The sequence below is a fragment of the Lepidochelys olivacea genome (genome assembly GCF_965140295.1).
Source record: "Lepidochelys olivacea isolate rLepOli2 genome assembly, chromosome: 4".
NCBI classification, from domain to species: Eukaryota; Metazoa; Chordata; order Testudines; family Cheloniidae; genus Lepidochelys; species Lepidochelys olivacea.
The window spans coordinates 62,765,841-62,787,753 of NC_140414.1; the positions used below are offsets into that span (position 1 = coordinate 62,765,841).

General features: G+C 40.3%; 1 protein-coding gene across 4 annotated transcripts in view; it reads right to left on the reverse strand.

Moving 5' to 3' along the window:
* The window catches only part of NR3C2 (nuclear receptor subfamily 3 group C member 2), a 275,839-nt gene that overhangs the window by 31,055 nt on the left and 222,871 nt on the right, over positions 1 to 21,913 (reverse strand). For all 4 annotated transcript variants that reach the window (XM_084626273.1, XM_084626274.1, XM_084626271.1 and 1 more), the window contains exons 5-6: positions 7,556 to 7,891; positions 6,932 to 7,076 (exon numbers count right to left, since the gene is read on the reverse strand). In XM_084626273.1, coding sequence (XP_084482399.1) covers positions 6,932 to 7,076; positions 7,556 to 7,891 — 481 coding nt within the window. The remainder of the gene's footprint in view (positions 1 to 6,931; positions 7,077 to 7,555; positions 7,892 to 21,913) is intronic.

Consider the following 21,913-nt stretch of genomic DNA (forward strand, 5'->3'; position numbering starts at 1 on the left):
CCCAGTTCCCTCAGCCTCTCCTCATAAGTCATGTGTTCCAGACCCCTAATCATTTTTGTTGCCCTTCGCTGGACTCTCTCCAATTTATCCACATCCTTCTTGTAGTGTGGGGCCCAAAACTGGACACAGTACTCCAGATGAGGCCTCACCAATGTCGAATAGAGGGGAACGATCACGCCCCTCGATCTGCTCGCTATGCCCCTACTTATACATCCCAAAATGCCATTGGCCTTCTTGGCAACAAGGGCACACTGCTGACTCATATCCAGCTTCTCATCCACTGTCACCCCTAGGTCCTTTTCCGCAGAACTGCTGCCTAGCCATTCGGCCCCTAGTCTGTAGTGGTGCATTGGATTCTTTCGTCCTAAGTGCAGGACCCTGCACTTAACCTTATTGAACCTCATCAGATTTCTTTTGGTCCAATCCTCCAATTTGTCTAGGTCCTTCTGTATCCTATCCCTCCCCTCCAGCGTATCTACCACTCCTCCCAGTTTAGTATCATCCGCAAATTTTCTGAGAGTGCAATCTACACCATCCTCCAGATCATTTATGAAGATATTGAACAAAACCGGCCCTAGGACCGACCCCTTCACGTTCAGGCTTCTGTTTTTATGAAAAGGAGGGGAAGCACAGCCCACTGTCAGCAACTGCTGGTGCAGTGGAAGGGCCAGCCAGAGTGGGACTGAGGTGTCCAGACTTTACACATGGCTAGCATTGCCAGCAGCACCAGTCTCTGTGAGTGGAAAGGAATGCTGTACCCTCTTCCAAAATAGTGGAGTTCCATATGGAAGGTGCTCTCCCAGGAAGTCTTCTGGAACAGCCAGCTAAAATTCCTGGGCTTTGTTGCAGCATAGCCCCTTCATACCCATCCAGCATGGGCTGTGACTTTAAGCCACGATCAGCCATGGACTATAGGAAAAAAAATACATTCCCCTGATTTTAAATGAATCTGTCTTCAATGTAGTACGGTTATACCACCATATTAATAATACATTAAGTTTCCCCCTGGAGAAGGTAAAGATATTTGTTCTACAGTGCTAAGAACTGCTAAGGATCACATCAATTTATATGTAACATCACATCACTTTCCATTTTTAAAGCATATTAAATCTGATAAAACTCACATTAGGATTCACATTAAAATAATTAAAATAATCCAATTATTTAAACCTAAAAATTTGTGATAATAAAAGCATGCATATGACTAATAAAATCAAATGTCTGACATAAGTAACAATTAAGTATGCAGTTAATGGGAATCGAAGTAGAAGACATGAAAGCACTAATCTTCCCTTCAGTTTATATTCTACTATGGTAAAGGTTCCACATTAAAAATAAAATTACACAAATATTTTCTTCTTATCCAAACTTTTACTTTTGCAGTGCTACATTCAATAATAATAGAAATGTGCCCCTGAACATCACAATGCATACTGGCTCCCCTAGGGTATATAGTCAGTAAAACAGCATTTTGTATCCATTTACATGTCCATCACACAACTACACACAGTCTCCCAAAGTGGCAAAAGTACTGGTTACACTCTCCTGTTCAGTAGTGAAGAAAAACAATTTTCTCCCCCTCACTCCAAACAGCCTCAAAGATAAGGAGGTTTTGCCTGGGCAGGCAGCGGAACGAAGACCCTTGGGCTGCCTTAAAGAGGGTCTTGCTTTTCCCTCCTCCCCATGGCAGCCCCTCAATCCTCACTCAAGCCGTGCCAGGGGCTCTGTGCATACCCCTCTCCCCCCACCATTCCTATTTCTTTTCTTTCTGCCTAGGAGAGAAGTCATTTAATGTGTCAACATTTTAAACTCTACTGGGTAAATGGACAAAGATGATCTGGGGGAATCATCTGATAACTATTATGCTGGAAAGTGCTTGTGGCTGCCATCACCAGTTCTTTGATCTGTAGGCAGTTACAGACCTGGTTGAAGCTGCTGGCTCTGCTAACCAGAGGCCAAGGGCTCCATGTGTGCCCTCATTTTCCCCTTTCTGGTTTTTCCCCTGAAATCAGTAAGGTTTTCTGCTCATTGATGTCTAGAACATTCTGTGAAATTTGGAATCAATCGGCGGTGGCATTCAAAAGTTACTGCATTTACAGACAAACAGAAAGACAACCACAGAAATGTCTTCTAGTTGAGTGCAGGGCCTTGCTTTGCTTGACCAATAACTATTCTCGAAGACCATCCAGTGAAATAAAACCTACAGAGCAACTGCTGCTTGTTGCATTTTTATAGCAGTATCAGATATAAATCTGCAGGTTTCCTTTTTGTGTACTCCATGAGAATGACACTGTTTTTTGTACACTATACAAAACTAAATGCTTTGATACACTTATCTCAGAAAGCAAAGGAGTACTTGTGGCACCTTAGAGACTAACAAATTTATTTGAGCATAAGCTTTCGTGAGCTACAGCTCACTTCATCTCAGAAAGTGGCCTGAACTGATCTTTAAGGAAAGTAAAGAATTAACATGTATACAAATGTCACTGATAAAGCTGTGCATGTCCACACCCACTTCTCATTGCACCGACGGTTCAGATTTCATGAGCTCAAGTCCTCTCTTGACAGGAGATATATGCAAGCACATAAATATGGACAGAAACATGCTTGCTGATTTTCTAACAGATCAGTGATCACAGGTTTAGCCTTTTATTAGCAAAGTATGAATATTATCAAACTGATAACGAGAAGTGTCTAGACAATAAAGGAAAGAAAAGGGGACTTAATGACTATTAGATTTAAAAGATTACAAGATTGTCCTAAAATTAGACACTATTGGATTAATAGCTTGAAATCTAGACTAGTATCACTACTGTCAGGGTTATATTCAACCCCATGCAAAATGCTGAATGGAATAGTAATTGTTTAAACACTTTGATAGACATTCAAAATCTAAGGAATCATCTTTTGTCCTCCAAAATATGTATAGTCAAAACATCTCTGGCGCTCTTAAATATGCGTCTTATTTAGTTGCATTTATCCTCCTTACTGTTACTATAGAAATCAAAATACCAGGAAGAATTATAGGCTTCAACATCTAAAGGTCACACAGAGGTAGTTGTATTCTTACAGCATGTTATGCAACACTAATCCTAATGGTCTCAGGTTCCACGAGTATTCTGTGAGAGGATGTTAGGGACGTAATAAAAAGACAATGTATGTTCTGTTTACTAAGAAAATATGTAAAATTAATAAAATTCAGATTTAAAATAAAATCATAGCTACAGTTAAATTCCTATTTACTAGCTTTTAATTTAAAAATTCTGAAGTTCCTTAGTATTGCCAAATCCTCTGCTCAGTCACATAATCTTGTCACTGTTAGTTCAAGAGCTACCTTGGCAGCTCCTGAAATCTGAAACAAGCTTTTCTGCATCACTCCACTTCATCTGCTCACTATCCATTTTCAAATCTCATCTGAAAAATACTTCTAATTCCTCTCTTACTTCACTTTGCAATTGTGGGAGCCACAAAGCGTTTAGTACAAAGGATGCTATACAAAATTAAGTTATAGTTTATTGAAATTTAGTGTTCTGCTTTAGATTGAGGCCTGAGCTTTGTTTATGGAAATGAATGTATTGTTTTTTATATGGACAAGAGTTAAATTTATATAATGCAAAAATATTTCACAACCACTCAGAACAATGGCTAACAGTGTGATATATTGTCTGAAGCCAAAGACTAAAGGGATTACTACTCACTAGAAATAATTTTTATTTATTTATTGGAGATGTTCCCCCCTGCCCCGAGTAGGTGTGCTCTCAGAATGGCTACCAGATTGGGCCCTGCAGGTGAGATAGGGGGTGGAATGCATATTTCAAGAATGCTGCTGGGGCATACCGTGAGCTAGGGTGCCAAGCAGCTCAGCAGCGTCAGGCTGACTCCCTTTGTGGATCTAGCCCCTAAGTCACTTGGGTGCTTTTGAAAATGTGACCTCTCGTCTATGGTGGGAAAATGCATCATAATAGCTTCACTACTCGTAAGTACTATGGCCAGCTGAAAGGCATGCTACTGATACTGCACCGCACGCATCATTTATTCTCTCTACATATTACAAATACAATGATTTCCATTTAAGTCAACATTTACCAATAGTAACCACTAAGCTGTACCACATATAGCACAATGTTTCACTAGATTTACAGTGGAAAATAATTCTGATGAAGTAATGTTCTATAAATATTCACTTTTAATGGTGACCCCTGTGCTGTGTAATATACACATTCAAGCAGTGTACATGTAGTATATATGCGCACACATGAACAAAATATATAGCATTGGTTTAATTAATACCAATTTTAACGTTTTTAGGAATTTCCACAATACATTAAGAGACATAGTTGAAAAGCATTTTATCTTCATTTTATCACTCGGCTTACATCTTGTTCTCTAAGCACAGTCAAAGAGGTGGAATATGTGCATAATTCATAAAGACAAATGGTGCATTTATTCAGGCATGCACCAGAGGCAGATGAAGGTGGGCAAATATTTCTAGTCCTGCGTAACCCTAACATGGAAATCAAATCAAATATAGGCATGGAGGGGCTTGTGGAATATATTTTTCATGATTAAAGGATGTACTTAACAGATAAATAACGGAGATTCTCATTGACTAATCATTTCTTGTAAGCCAGCCATCAGAGTAATAAGAAATGAGTCACAGAAAACAGTCACCATATCACATCATTTCCAACATTTTTAGATGTAGAACTTCCTTTTGCTCACAGTATTTAAGAAAAAAGTGAAAAGATAATATGCTGAATGTCAAAGAAAACAATTTGTTAAAAACTAACAATAAATTTATTATATTAGTTATTTTACCTTATATCGAACAAAAATGCATTTGTGTGTATATAATCCTATACCTTGTTCCTCACTCACTCATGCATCTTATACACTTTCTGGGATTGACACCACCTCCTTTTTATTCAGTTATATTCATTTAATTATTTGTTATTAATTGTTCATCAAAACAAAGTGTCCCGTCCCCCCCCAATGCAGGATAGGTCAACGTCTAAGGACCCGCCTAGCTGTGTGTCCTACTGGACAGAGCACGATCTTGGTAGTCAACAAACCTGGATTCCATTCCCAGAGATAGGGCTCGGTGACCTTGGGAAAGTCACTTCACTGCCCTGTGCCTCAGTTTCCCTTCTGTAAAATGGGGACAATGATAGTTTTGTAAAGCACTTAGAGATCTACTGATGAAAAGGGCTATATTAGAGCTGGGTATTATATTATTTCTTCATTTCTTGTGCAAGGACTGCCACTTAGCCAGTCGGTCCCCAGCCTGTAGCAGTGCATGGATTCTTCCATTCTAAGTGCAGGATTCTGCACTTGTCCTTGTTGAACCTCATCAGTTTTCTTTTTGGCCCAAACCTCCAATTTGTCTAGGTCACTAGGGACCCTATCCCTACCCTCCAGCATATCTACTTCTCCCCCCAGCTTAGTGTCATCCGTGAACTTGCTGTGTGTGCAATCCATCCCATCATTCAGATAATTAATGAAGATGTTGAACAAAACTGGTCCCAGGACTGACCCCCTGGGGCACTCCGCTTAATACCGACTGCCAACTAGATATCGAGTTATTGATCACTACCTGTTGAGCCCAATGATATAGCCAGCTTTCTATCCACCTTATAAACCATTCATCCAATCCATACTTTTGAGCAACTGCTAGAGTTTGATGCTAATTTTACTATTACTTCCCACTGTAAAATGCAAGTACATTTTTGTTTGCAGGTGGGATTCATTTCTACTAATATAAGTTTTGAATTCCCTATTCAATTTCTTCAGCACACAGGCTGAAAATACATTTCTAACCACATTCTCATTGACTAACGCCTTCTCCTTAGTCAAACCTGTTTTGACAACGTTTACCATTATGGGACTGGGTCCAAAGCCTTTTGAAGTAAATGGAAAGACTCTCATTGACTTTAATGGGCTTTGGATCAGGCTGATGATGCCAAAACAGAGCAATAATTAATAAGTACATAAAATGTTAATTGTCTGCACAGTGGCATATGCAGAAATACACCAATAACATTTTGCAGCACACTCTCCAAGATAAATGGTTCAGAATGGTTTAGTGAACTGAGTTGGAAGCTTCTATTTTTTGTCCATTCTTTTCCTGGTTTTTTTTCCCTCATCACTCCTCCTGTTCTATTGGTTGTTCCTCTTTCATACTTTTAGAAAGAGCTCTCTTCTGGAATGAGCATGTGATGCTATCCCAATTTGACTGGTTATTTTTATTTCCTGACCCTACCATTCTGAATAAACAAACACAAATTACATCACTAATTCAGCAAGTAAACAGCACTAAAATATTAACTTAAAATAGGAAGGAATACACATGCTTGGAAGGAATAATTCCTTCAGTGTTTTTTTGTTTTTTTTTTTTGCATCATACACCTAGGAATGTTTCGTTATAGAAAAACATTTTGACTTCTTTCATGACTGCAAAGAAGGGCAATTATGATGGTCATGAAAACACATTGAGCAGCTGTATACTGTTAACAAAAGAACCATTATCTGAATCTGCTTAGAAAAACTTGCAATTTAAACATTCACATTTTCTGGAAATTAGATATTCTTTCAAGCTATAGTAGATACCAAAAGAGACTGTTTTCTATTAATCTGGGTTATATATCAGTCATATTTCAAAGCCAACATAACATCCTTGTTTTGGGAACATTTCTACATGCACTTGCATACACAAAGAAAATTGGAAGGAATATAATAATAATAATAATATAATATAATAATTGGAAGGAAGGTAATATAGCTTTGTTGAAAGTTTTCACTTGCTCAACTTTCTGTATCTAATTTCAAATTGGGATTAGCAGAATTTTTCATAATCCTTGTATATATTTAAAAATATTACAATATCTGAACTCTATCCATCTTACTTTGAAAAGGCCAATTAATAGATACTTACTCATTGAAGACCAGGTCTGGAGCAAAATAGAGGAATTGGCTGTTTGTATGTTTGTATGATCTCCAGCTCAAGGCAAATGATGATAGACACATCCATGAGTACTGGATTAGAGTAATTTGGTCCTCGAGAGGCAAGTTTCTAAATCCTGAAAAACAAAATGATTAATCACAAACTACAATCAACATTCAGGTGCAATGTAATATGAAGCACCTTAAGCTCAAACTGGAAAAAAAGCTCACCTTTCCCTAACAGTTTATATTTCTCCAAAATATTCAATGAAACAATTATAGCACTGAAACCTATTCTTAGTCTGCACATTTTAAACAATACAGTCCCAAGCAGAACTTAGTTCTAGCAACCCAACATTTATTTTATTTAGGTGGTTATTACTAATACCAACAAGACTTTAAAGTTTTAATTTGCAATCAGAAACACAAGAAACAGTCATTACATTAATGATGCGATACAATATTTATCACCTCCTCCCCTGCAAAAATATCATATTATCTATCTTTAAAATGTATGAAAGAAGATTAATTTTACCTAGACCTGTTGGGCAAATGGCATATTAAGCCACAAATCCTATTTTCAAAAGAAAACACATACAATAAAATACATTCCTACCTGGAAGTATCTTTGCCCACTTCACCACCTGAACCATCTGCTTGCCAGCAAGGCGGTTTAAAGTGGAAAGCAGGTGCTCTGCTGTATCTGGTTTTGAATTATCATATCCTGCATACACTATTTCAGGCTCAATGCTTTCAAGGACCGTAGTGGGTGAAGGAGCAAGTGCTGGTGAAATAGCAGACAGGTGAGGAACGAGTGCTGTGTTTACAGATGGCTCTTTTACTGGAGCAATATATGTAGTCCCTTCCTCTGGGCTTTGGGGTGGCGGCTGTTGCTGTTGTTGCTGTTCCTCATGCATCCCTTTCAATTTTCCCAACTTTTTGGACTTTCGGGCTGAAAAGAAGAACAAGACAATAACAGAAATCTGATACAACCTTTACTTGATGGAGGCATAACAAAGATCATTTCAGTTCTTTAAAATATAAAAATAATATGGAAACCATTTTTACCCAATAGCAAGCATGATGATTTCAGAACACAGTCAACAACGGAACATGGGCCAGGAGAAAAATATATAAGCAGATTCCTACCCACTTAAATCCAGGATATACCAATAAACCTAAATGTCATCTCTATCGCTAAAATGTTCTTCGAAGACACACCCCTTCCCCCCCCCCCCAATGCAAATAAATTAACAAAAATCAAGTAAGGCTTACCTCTCTTACTTTATAATAATTCTCTTACAACCATGAATCGTTTTTGTTGTTCCCTGTTGTAGCATTTCAATAGTAAAATAATAATGTCTGCTAATTTATTGTTCATGCTTCTGTAAATATACCCGGTTTCCTAGTTACCTTTTTCAATTTACATGAAACGTAAAAATGGTTTTGATTTGTTTTGTAGGTTTTTATCTTAATCATCTATCACCCATACATTTTTTCTTCATGGTCTCTAGTCTCATATTGCATTTGGTAATCAAGATAATTATTTCTGGCCCCTAATCTTATTATTTTCCATTTCTCTACACTGATCACAAGTCACTTATCAACCTATTAGTATAATCTAGTCAAACCACTTTGTCATTGTAATTCTTTTTTTCGACCCTAGTACTGTCTCATCTCACGACTCAGTCTTCTCTTCTGGCTACTTTTGAAATTACACTATGACCATATATAGCCAGTTAAACAAAAAATCCTGAGACTGAGAAGTGTAAAACTTCTCTCTCTCTGCTGTTAATTCACTTCTCCCCACTTCCTGCCGTTAAGCCAATTTTTACATATTTCAGTTATAGTACTGCTTTATTAGAGTGACCTTGACCATACTGAAATTTCATTTTTAAACAGCAAATCCTGTCCTTCCTACTCTCCTCTGGTACATATTCTCAGTCGGAAGATAGCAACAGCAACATGTTTCCACTATGAAAGGATGCAGGTTGCAGAGAGCAGTGCTCCGTATTCTCCATTTACATAATGTAAAGAGGCTGACAGTTCTGTAAATATGAGGAACAATCAGCTACATTTCCCCTTCCCTTGCACAGGGGAACAACTACCACAAAGCTCCACCAGCTGCAAGACTGCAGAATAGCTCTGCTGGTGGTTCACTGCAGGGTAAGAGAGGGAGATTCCTTTCTCCCTCCATCTGCTGCAGAAACCTCATTTTCTTCATTACTTGGACTTTCACAGGGTACAGGATTTGGCTCAGAGTGAAGTAAAATTAATCAAACTTCTACCTTAGGAATTTCCAGAGCATATATTACCGCATTATCTAAGCATAGGGAATAAAAGATCCAGATTATGTCAACATATTACATTGTATAGACTGTGATTCCTGTTAAAAGGTCTGTTAAATCAATAAGTTCAATATTGTGGGGGGGGGGTGGCTCTCAAGGGAGAACTTAGATGAATCTCCCAACTTGCAGTGGATCATGAATTGATTCTGTCAACAGCTTCTGTATTAAAGACGAAATGCCATTACTGTGTAGATATCCAAGAAGTAGGGAGAGGTGAAAGAGCATAAAAAGCACCTTTTCCCCACATGAGCAGCAGGAAAGCATCTCTTCTGAATTCTCAAGGCAGTGGAACAAAAAAAAAAAAACCTGGAAATTTCCCACAAAATGAAATTTGCTTTTTTTGTTTGTTTGTTTCTGGTCGATCAGAACATTTTATTTTGATAAAAGCCCAGACCTGAAAAAAAGTTATTTTACAAACTTAAGTGGGAGTCTTTCCCCATCATTCCTACCTTTTGTAGGAACATTCCTCAAACCTCCAAAATTCCATGATGGTCTGGTGGGGGGAGGAAAAGGGAGGGGGGGGTCCTGGCACATCTGGGCCAAACATTTATTTTTTAAAAGCCACAATTTCCATATGTGGTGTTGCGTTGGACTCCACAACCCATGCATCCTACTTCATATCTGGAGGTTAGTATGTCAGCCTGAAACATCCAACTGGTCCCTAGATGCCCAGGAGTGAGCCGATTACAAAAGTCCCTGCAGCTCCCATTGGCCGGGAACAGTGAACCGCAACCTCTGGGAGCTGTGGGGGGCCACGTCAACGGACGGCCAACGTCAGCAAAACATCTCACAGCCCGCAATCAGATTACCCTAATGGGCCGCATGCAGCCCGCTGGCCGCAGGTTGCCCACCACTGCCTTAGAATCTAGGATATTTCCCAAATTAGGGAGATGAGCCCACAGTTTATTTGGGGGGGAGGTGCAAAAGTGCTACCCTGACATGACTAGGGATCAATTAAGAGCAACTTCGCTCACTCTCATAGGCTTTAAGATGGGAAGGGACAGTACAGGCCAATGTTTAGCCCTACACTACGGTGAATTCAATCTCTTTGCCTGCTATAGGACTTGGAGATAGAGGTTCATAGATTTCAGGGCCAAAGGGACCATTATGATAATCTAGTGTCTGACCTCCTGTCTGACATAGGCCAAAGAACTCTGTCTCCAGGTAAACACAACAAAAAACAAACCACCATAATAAACTGACAATTGAAAGACTGTCAAAGGCACTGCATTTGTAGCTGAAAACACTCCAATACACTTCCCTTAACATCAGGATTGACTGCATTGAGATACTGTACACATTATTTTAAAACAGAATATGTGATGAAGATAGAAAACTGAAACAAAGGAATAATAAGATCAAAATGAATAGGATCTGACTAAATATTGGCAATTCTTTCCACATAACATCCCTAAGATACAACTTTTCTTACCCATCCACAGAGCTAAAACTCTTCTCTAAGTTCTCACCATCTCACACCTTTTCTCTGGCCTTGACAAATGCAATCTCACCCTGCAGAGCCATTAAAAATGCTGCTACTAAGATCATTATCCTAGCCCACTGCTTTAAGCATGTTACCTCTGTCATTGCCTCCTTCCACTGGCTACCCCTTCTTTATCACATCAAACGTAAGATGTTTGTGTTGTAACATTCACTTTCAAGACTCTTCTGTGCCTATCCCTACCTTAACTATCATCTCTTATTCACTATCAATATATTGATTCCTGCTTCCGATCAACCCATGATGCCAGCCTATATCACTCATTTGTTAAATTTTCAAAACAAGAACTTTTGTGCTTTCTTCCATGCTGTCCCTCATACTTGAAAGGAGTTCTCCATAAACATCTACAAAGCCACTTCATTATTCTCCTCAAAAACCTCCTTAAAACTCTTTTTCCATGATGGCTACAAAAACAGGCTGCTGGTATGCTTAGACCACTATCATGCTGACCAATACTATTTATTTTTTTGTACTCACCTGTCTGTCTGTAACCATCTGTTGTCGCTCATCTTGTATTTAGATTGCAAGCTCTTTGGGGCACAGATCATCTTTATGTTTTGTGTTTGCACAGTGCCTAGCACAATGGGGGCCTGGGTCATGATGACTGTGCCTCCTAGGCACTATGGTAATAAAATAATATAAAATGCAAGGCCTTCAAGAAACTGGGCCCAACCCTACTGTTAGATCTAGTCCTGAGAGTAGTTTTATTGAAGTCAATAGGATTAGTCACAAGTTCAACAGTGAGCACTATACCCGATAGCAAGTGCATGTTCAGCTCCATTCATGTGACCATTGCAAAACATCCATATACTCTGCTCCATAAAAAAGTTGCATCCCATTGTTTTTTTCTGTAGAATATCTTTGTACTTTTAGTCCTTACTTATTTCTCTGTAGGTCTGTCTACACAGCAAATCGGACGTGCAGCTGCAGCTTGGCTAGGCAAACCCGCAGTAGCTTTCAGCACGTTAAAACAGCAGTGAAGACACGGCAGCACAGATTAGCAACATAAGTACGTACCCAGGGTTCTGGACAGGCTTGTACAGCACGCACTGGAGCCCGCACCACTGCATCTAGATTAAAGCTAGCATGGGTGTACCTTGCTGCAATCACATGTATATGCCTACCAGAGCTGCAATCTTAGGGATGTTATGCAGAAACTGCAGTGTTAACATAACCATGAGACGCCCACAGGTGTGCAAACCAGAGGGAAATTTTTATAAAAGGAAAAAAAATGTAACTAACTATGTATCAGTATTAATCAAAAGCTGCCTGTCATAATTTAGAATTCAATTATTCAAGCAGCCACATGTATAATAGATTGGGAAACTTTATGAAGTGCAAAAACTTAGTCAAATCATTTAGGCCCAATGCCTCTGAGTGGAAGTACAACTGGAGCAGTAAATCCTTTAGTACACTAGTAATGTCCCTCTACGGATGTGGTGACATTAGTATGTCAGTCTGGGACTATCACCAAATTAGATTTTTCAAAAGTAATTGTAATAATCTGATCAAACATTTATGAAGAAAAAAATGGAAAAAAGTAAAATGGGAGACAAGTTTTCTAAAAATAGCCTTATTTATGTATTGCTCACTAGTGTTTAATTCACCGTATCAGTGATTTTTCTATTCTGAAAAATATTCATATTCTCTCTTAATTTACCATATCTTCACTTTACCATAAAAGATGCTCCTACTCCTACATTTCAAGCAGCTCTACAGTACTGTTTAACAGATTATAGTTATTGCTCCATTTTAGTGTTACTACTTGCTTCTTTTTCTTTTTTTTAAATCTTAACCATAATACATTTTCTAATTTCTTTTTGAAAAGGTATACATATGCAACTGATCCAAAACTTTGTTAAACTACACACAACCAGTGCAAATAAAAATAAAATGCCACTGCCTAGTTTAGAACTGTGATGATTAAATGCTCCATGAATCCCATCCGCTAGTCTAACAATCCCAGACCTGATCAAATAACATAAAAATAATATAAAACATGAGGTACATTAAATGGAAAAATAATGTTCTGTGGCTAACTTTGTAGCAGGCACCAAAGAGCAGCAGCACCTTTAGCACTTTTGTCAGCCAGCTAGAGGACATCCATTAGAATAAACCCTACTTGTTTTACTCACAGAGGCATGCCTACTGGTGGCACACAGCCTCTCTTTGAACTTCGTTCCCTATGTGCCTCTGAATGAAATAATTTGGTATCCAGTAGGAGCCCCTATAAAGCAGCAGCTGATCTTACGCTTTGGTAAATATACTTACTCTTTTCCCCACTCCCAATAAACAATGAGTTTCAAACTGGCAATGTTCACAAGCTTATTAAACTTACTGTAAAGTAAGTGAAAATTGATTTGCTCCTTATTGAATGCAGTTATATGTACAGTACTGCACATAGAGGTGGGATCACTATGACTAGTAAGTTATTTTAGCAAGCCAAAGCTGAACTAGCACTTTTTGCAACCAAATGTATCCCAAGAGCAGAGCTAGGATGTCCACGTTCAGCAAAATACTTGATAATGAGTTAACAGTGACATGCATCACTGAAAAATGTTAAAAATAGGCCTGAAGGAATAAAAAAGGATCAAATATCACTGCTTATTTTTATTATTCATTTATGTTTTTCAAGCTCCATGTTTTATTTCCATTAGCACAATGAGTCTAAGAACAAGAATTTTATGCGTCTTTCATGTGTGCAGAAGCAGAAACTATATTTTCACCTGGGATCATGCCAGAATGCTAACTGAACTGGTTTGGTAGTTCCCACAAAAATCTAGCAGCTTTGCTAAACTGACAGCCCATTTAACCAAGATATAAATCCTCTGATTTTTCTCTCCATGTATTTTTGTGTTTATTTTTCGTTTTCTTCCATGACAATATCACAAAAAGTGTGTTTCAATTTCATTTTCTTCCGTTATACCATCAAAACGAATCTGAGAAAAATATTACTGCTTTATAGTCATGTTTACAGTGAAAATAACTGTGTTTTTCATTTGGTTTCATGCCAGGACTCTAGCTCAACTGGTTTGGTAATTCCCACAGAAACCAGCAGCCAACTACAGAAGATTCTGAGAACCTCTGAGAAGTAACTACGCTGAACTTAATTTTTTTTAAGGTGTGTTTCACACTTCTTCTTTAATTGGACTACCAAATGTAAAGCTAATAAAGACAACTCAATATTGGAGAGAAAATATACTTCATAGCTCCTTCCTGTACCCCACAATGTCATAAAACTTAACATAGCCACAAGGCAGATCAGCAGGAATTCTGAATAAAGATAACTGCTAATCAAAAGCTCAAATCCTATAATTATTTTCTTTAGAAACATGTGCGTAATTCATATCAAGAAATTCAGCATCTGTATTCTAAGAGTGATTGGACACTTATGTGAATAATAGGAATATCAAAAGCTATAATAGTCTATGCAAAAAAAAAGTTTTGGAAAGGACGTAAAACCTCATGTTCTAGGGCTTAAGCCAATCTCTAACTATTAAGTGTTAGGACAAGATTTTCATAATTCTGATCCTGTACCGCAGTTCCTAAATTCTTATATTCTTAAGGCTTTCTGAAACAGATTAAGAAAGGGGAAGTGTGGTGAAAGATGCCTTGCAAATGGCTCTGGCTTTAACGTCTTGAATGTTTTACAAAGGTTTTTTGTTAGATCAGTATTTGTAGATGTCTAATATTCTTAGGTACCAGAATGCAAAATATAAAATAAAATACGAGGGGAAGACGTGGAAAATCATATAATGTTGACTTTTCTAAGCTACAGACAGCAGTACAGCAACAGGAATCCACAGCTCTTGTTGAAAAAGAGGATAATATGCAGAAGTATTGCTGCAGTACACAATAACATTTATATTCTACAATACTAGTCTTCTCTGAAGTGGAGAAACATGGTAGAGATCATATCAGAAAAGTCATCCCTACTTGTTACATGTTCAGCTAAAATGGATGTCCACTTACATAAAACTAAAACGGATAAAATCTACTGGTATTACCACTAATATATTTACAATGGAGAAAGAAATAAAACTAAATGAGAGCCTAGTTAAAATCAATAGGACCAATCCTGATCTGATGGAAGTCAATGATAAAACTTCAGCTGAATTCTATAGGAGCAGGACTAAGCCCACTATCCTAAGCCCTGGTCTACACTATGGGGTTAGGTCGAATTTAGGCACATAGGTCGATTTTAAAATGAATGCGTCTACACAACCAACCCCGTTCCGTCGACCTAAAGGGCTCTTAAAATCAACTTCTGTACTCCTCCCGGGCGAGGGGAGTAGTGCTAAAATCTATCTTGCTGGGTCGAATTTGGGTAAGTGTGGACGCAAGTCGACAGTATTGGCCTCCGGGAGCTGTCCCAGAGTGCTCCAGTGCTACCACTCTGGACAGCACTTTGAACTCCAATGCACTAGCTAGGTACACAGAAAAAGCCCCGGGAAATTTTGAATTTCTTTTCCTGTTTGGTCAGCGTGGCGAGCTCAGCAGCACAGGTGACCATGCAGTCTCCCCAGAATCACAAACGAGCTCCAGCATGGACTGAAAGGGAGACACCGGATCTGACTGCTGGGAGAAGAATCTGTGCAGGCCGAACTCCGACCAAAAGAAGAAATGCTAATATATATGCCAAAATTGCACAGGGCATGGTGGAGAGAGGCCACAACAGGGACACACAGCAGTGCCACGTGAAAGTTAAGGAATTCAGGCAAGCCTACCAAAAGACAAAGGAGGCAAAAGGAGGCAAAGGAGGCAAAAGGTCACTCCCATACATGCCGCTTCTATGATCAGCTGCATGGCATTCTAGGGGGGGACCCTACCACTACCCCACCACTGTCTGTGGACACCTGCAAGGGGGGAGTCTCACACAACAGGGAGGAGGATTTTGTGGATGAGGAAGAGGAGGAGGAGAATGCGCAGCAGGCAAGTGGTGAATCTGTTCTTCCCGGCAGCCAGGATCTTTTCATCACCCTGGAGCCAATACCCTCCCAAGGCGGGATCCCCAACCCTGAAGCTGGAGAAGGCAGCTCTGGTGAGTGCACATTTGTAACTACAGTACAGGGTTTAAAAGCAATAGTGTTTAATGTTTGATTTGCCCTGAAGAATTGGGATGCATTTGCGGCCAGTACAGCTACTGGAAAAGTCTGTTAACATGTCTGGGGATGGAATGGAATCCTCCAGGAACATCGCCATGAAGCTCTCCTGGAGGCACTCTGAAAGCCTTTGCAGAAGGTTTCTGAGGAGGGCTTATTTCGTCCTCCACGGTAGGACACTTTACCATGCCAAGCCAGTAGCATGTAGTCTGGAATCACTGCAGCACAAAGCATGGCAGCGAATGGTCCTGGGTTTTGGTCGCCTTCAAGCAACATTTGGTCTTTATCTTTCTGTGTTAGCCTCAGGAAAGTGATATCATTCATGGCCACCTGGTTCAAATAGGGGAATTTTTGTAGGGAAACAGTAAAAGAACCCCTTTCATGCTGGGTTGTTTGTGCTTGGCTAAAAGGGATCATCCCAGAAAATAGCCACGCAGTGGGGGGAGGGGTGAATGGATCATCCCAGAGAATAGCCACACAGTGGGGGGAGGAGTGAAGGGATCATCCCAGAGAATAGCCATGCAGTGGGGGGAGGGGTGAAGGATCATGCCAGAGAATAGCCACACAGTGGGATGAGGGGAGGTGTGTGCTGCACATCCACATGAAAACCGCAGCCCCTCCTTTTAAACGTTAAACCCAACTGGCATTGCTTGCTTTGGGAAAGGATGGCGCTACAGTTTGAAACCATTCCCATGTGTTATGAAGGCGTAAGAAGCCAACCCCGTGTACCAAAAGGCTTGCCATGGCTGCCTGGAAACTGAATTCTGTTGCCCAACCATTTGTGATGTGTCACCATATCGGCAGATGCTCAATATAAAAGGCAAAATGCGACCTTGTACCTAAAGCACATGTGCTGTCTGCTGTGAATTACTCGATTCACTGTGAAAGAGTCTCCCTTTTGTTCTCAGAAATGTATCATCTTAAATTTTACTCTCCCTTTTTCTCTCTCTCCCCAGGTGCAAATGTTTCTATGCTCCCCCTATCATTTCCATCCCTAAGGTTATTGCAGATTAGAAGGTGAAAAAAAAACGCACTCACAATGACATGTTTTCTGAGCTCATGCAGTCCTCCCACACTGATAGGGCACAGCTTAATGCATGGAGGTATTCAGCGGCAGAGGCCACGAAATCATTAAGTGAGCGTGCAAAGCAGAGGCAGAAGGCAATGCTGAGGTTAATGTGGAAGCAAACGGACATGATGAAGCATCTGCTGGAGCTGTAGGAAAGTCAACAAGAGCACAGACCCTTCACTGCATCCACTCTATAACTGCCTGCCCTCCTCCCCAAGTTCCATATCTTCCTCACCCAGATGCCCAAGAATGCGGGGGTCGGAGAGGCTATGGGCACCCAGCCACTCCACTCCAGAGGATGGCCCAAGCAACAGAAGGCTGTCATTCAAACAGCTTTGATTTGTAGTGTGGCTACAATAAGCAATGTGGCCTTGTCCTTCCCCACACTCCACCCCACCTGGGCTACCTTGTCAGTTATCTCACTTTTTTTTTTAATTAATAAAGAAAGAATGCATGGTTTCAAAACCATAGTTACTTTATTTCCTTTGCCAGCTGTGATCGAAGGGGGAGGGTGGCTGGCTTATAGGGAATTAAAATCAACAAAGGGGACGGGTTTGCAGCAAGGAGAAACACACACAACTGTCACACCGTAGCCTGGCCAGTCATGAAACTGGTTTTCAAAGCCTCTCTGATGTGCAGCACGCCTAGCTGTGCTCTTCTAATCACCCTGGTGTCTGACTGTTCAAAATTGGCCACCAGGTGATTTGCCTCAACCTCCCATCCCGCCATAAATGTCTCCCCCTTACTCTCACAGATATTGTGGAGCACACAGCAAGCAGCAATAACAACGGGAGTGTTGGTTGTGCTGAGGTCTAACCTAGTCAGCAAACAGTGCCAGTGAGCTTTTAAACGTCCAAAGGCACATTCTACCACCATTCTGCACTTGCTCAACCTACAGTTGAACTGCTCCTTACTACTGTCCAGGCTGCCTGTGTACGGCTTCATGAGCCATGGGAGCAAGGGGTAGGCTGGGTCCCCAAGGATAACTATTGGCATTTCAACATCCCCAACGGTAATCTTCTGGTCTGGGAAGTAAGTCCCTTCTTGCAGCTGCTTGAACAGCCCAGAGTTCCTAAAGATGCGAGCGTCATGCACCTTTCCCAACCATCCCATGTTGATGTCGGTGAAACATCCCTTGTGATCCACCAGTGCTTGCAGCACCATTGAGAAGTACCCCTTGCAGTTTACGTACTGGTTGGCAAGGTGGTCCGATGCCAAGATAGGGATATGCATTCTGTCTATCATCCCACCACAGTTAGGGAACCCCATTACAGCAAAGCCATCCAGAGTCTCTACCCTTGATAGCGGAACGTCAAGGCTACTTGGATCACAGCAGTCCCCACAGTGGACTTTCCCACTCCAAATTGATTCCCGACTGACGGGTAGCAGTCAGGCATTGCAAGCTTCCACAGGGCTATCGCCACTCACTTCTCAGTTGTCAGGGCAGCTCTTATCTTGGTATTTCTTCCCTTCAGGGCGGGGGGAAGCACCTCACAAAGTTCAAGGAAAGTGGCCTTACGCATGCGAAAGTTTCGCAGCCACTGTAAATCATTCCATACCTGCAACACTATACGGTGCCACCAGTCAATGCTTGTTTGCTAGGCCCATAATTGGCGTTTCACTGTATCAACCAGTCGCACTACCACCATGATGTCCCAATTGCCACAGTCCGTGTTTTCAGGAACATCTGTGTCCATGTCCTCATCACAATCATCCTCGTGCTGGCGTCTCTTAGCCCAGTTCTGCACACACTCCAGGATAATGTGCGAGGTGTTTACAATGCTCACAACAGCAGCGGTGAGCTAAGCGGGCTCCATGCTTGCCGTGGTATGGCGTCCGCATGGGTAACCCAGGAAAAAAGACGCAAAATGATTGTCTGCTGTTGCTTTCACGGAGGGAGGAAGGAAGGGAGGGGCGACTGACGACATGTACCCAAACCCACCCGCAACAATGTTTTTGCCCCATCAGGCATTGGGAGCTTAACCCAGAATTCCAATGGGCAGTGGAGACTGTGGGAACTGTGGGATAGCTACCCACAGTGCACCACTCTGTAAGTTGATGCTAGCCACGGTATTGAGGACACACTCCATGGACTTAATGCACTTAGTGGGGACATACACAATTGACTGTATAAAATCGATTTCTAAAAATCGACTTCTATAAAATCAACCTAATTTCGTAGTGTAGACATACCCTAAGAGAGATGTTTGGAGAATTTGTAAAACCATGTGAAGACTTTGAATCTAGATGTGAGAATCCTTAAAGTAAGGGAGCCTGATGAGTTGGAGGATATAAGGAGGACTTAATCCTAAAGATCCTTAAATTAAGTATCAACATCTGCCTGGAAATGAGATACAGAATCCCTATGCAAGCTCTGGGGAAGAAGGAAAATAGAAACATTGTATTAAACCTGCTTTTAGCAGGTAGTATAAAATATTGTCAGAGCTACAAGACAGAAGATATTTCTTCCCCTCCCCCACGTCAGCCTTATAACTCAGGCAAGAAGGATGGACCACATTTTCCTAAAATGATTGTTTGGAAGGCCAGCACTGAACAGGGAGCTGGTACCCAGGCATCAGCCTCTCTCTTTTGGGCCTGTGGAATGTAGGTGAAAAACGGGGCCTTGAAAGTTTGAGGGCTAGGGTTTTGTCTTCTTATGATCTGTAAAGCACTTAGTATAATTTTGGTGATAGACAGGTTGTATTTCATATTGTTGAATGTTAATTTATGTAATATGAATTCTAATGAACCCTTATATATGCTTGAAATTAGTAATTTTCATTTTCACCACTGACTTATCATATAACAGTGAGACACAAATGCTGAAAAATAGCATGCTACTACTATTGGATAATACCATACCCAAATATTGGACAGTATTAATATGATTAAATTGGTTGTGTTACAATGGTATAGTATTTTGTTTTGCTGTATTTCTTTAGTCTACAAATCTATAGATTACTTTTTTCTTTTCATTCTGAGACACATCTAAGAGTATATTAGATGTGGATCCCTTGTAATTTTCCCCCTACCCTGCTTTTTGCCTTAAATAACCACAAAAGGGTTAGAGCTCCATTTATCTTATCTTAAATTCTGCTGGAATACAAGGACTAAGCTAACCATGGCTAGGAGAATCTTAGCCTCACCCAAATCCTGCAAAAAAACATTTTAGTCAACAGTAATGCACCATCACAGTCTTTTTGGAAAAAGGAGAGGGAGGCACAAACAGCTTTACAGCAACACACTGCCACAGATGTCAGACTCTCTTCCTATAGCCCCACTTAATAGTGCTTGTTAGACTTCTTAAACAACTGCCTGACTTACATAATCAACAAACCAACCAGATTTACTGCCACAAGAAACTTAGGGGGATTTACCAGAGAAGCAGGCAATTGGGATAAGGAAAAGGGAGAGACTACAAAGCAGTGTAGTGGGTGGATCTGGAGAAGAGGAGAACTTATCAGGAGAGGGAACAAAGAAAGGGGAAAACAAGATGGAAATGACTACAGAACAGGTGAAAGATTGAGAATAGGACACAAAAAATAATGAGGACAAAGGGAAGAGAGAAGAAATACAGAATGAAGGGGAAAGGCATGCTGCTCTACTTTAGAAAAAGGTTTAAGAAAAGAGGTGGTGAAATACAAGACAGAGTGAAAAGAACACAGAGAGAAAAGCCATAGGGGGGAAAAAGAGGGGGAAAAGAAAAAGTGGAGTATATGTTAAAAAAAAAAAGGAAAGTAAAGAAGTAGAAGAATTTAGGCAGAGCTTCAGCATGAGAGAAGGAAGGAGAGGAGTAGAAAATTATACCAATGCTGTGAGCCCAAAGGATTAGGATAACAGTGGAGTTGCCAACAGTGATTGTTAAATGAGTATTACTGGATACACACTCTGGAACTGTGGTTAAACAATTCTGTAATTAAATAATTGGTGTTGTCTTGGTTTCTAGTTACTCTGGACTCTAGTTAAATAACAGGTGTCCTAGTTTTTAGATATTTTGTTTGACTAGCAGTTCTAGTTTATTACTATATTTCTCTTTCTTTAACTAAATTTTCATACTTTCTCAAGCAGATACAGAACCACTGTGTACTTGGGGGCAAATCCTGCCTCCTTTTACAGTGCCTGAAAAATCAAAAGAACTGATAGAGTTCCACTGTACAGTGAGAGGCAGTGGAGAAGCTGCTTGAAAGAAATCTCCATTCTCTGCATTATTGTTCAGTGTCAGCCTGCCTGTGGGGCAGGCAGAGAGATCTGGGGTCAGTAAACCAGCAATATATAGATCCATTGACCAAAACCGCTGTATAGGCAGCTTCTAGAGTTCTGTCAGCTGCTTTTACAGCCACAAGATGCAGTATAAGTGATAATGTTCTTGCAAAGGTCCAGATTCTGTTCCCCTCAAACACCACATAGGTCCCTCATGACTGTGATAGTGTTATTTATGGATAGTTATGATTTACTTCCAATACACATTATTTTATACCTGAACATTCCAAGGGAAAATTTTTGCAGACCTCCATTTTTAGGTTTAAAAAAATTTTATAAGTAGATATATTGATAGAACAATATTTATAAAACGACTTCCTTTTCCCCTCTTTTTTACTCAGGATTGGCATGGGAGACAGTATTTGGCCTTCAGTTGGAAGTTAAAATATATATAGTCAGTGCACTAAGGTGTACTAAACCACAGCTTAAATTAAAAAAGGAAAACAAATGGTAGGGTGACCAGACAGCAAGTATGAAAAATCGGGACAGGGGCTGGGGAGGTAATAGGAGCTTATATAAGAAAAAGACCCCAAAATCGGGACATCTGGTCACCATAACAAATGGCCACACGGAAGGTAACTTATTTTGAATTCATGTATTAGGTATAGCCAGGTATTAGATATCATAGAATATCAGGGTTGGAAGGGACCTCAGGAGGTCATCTAGTCCAACCCCCTGCTCAAAAACAGGACCA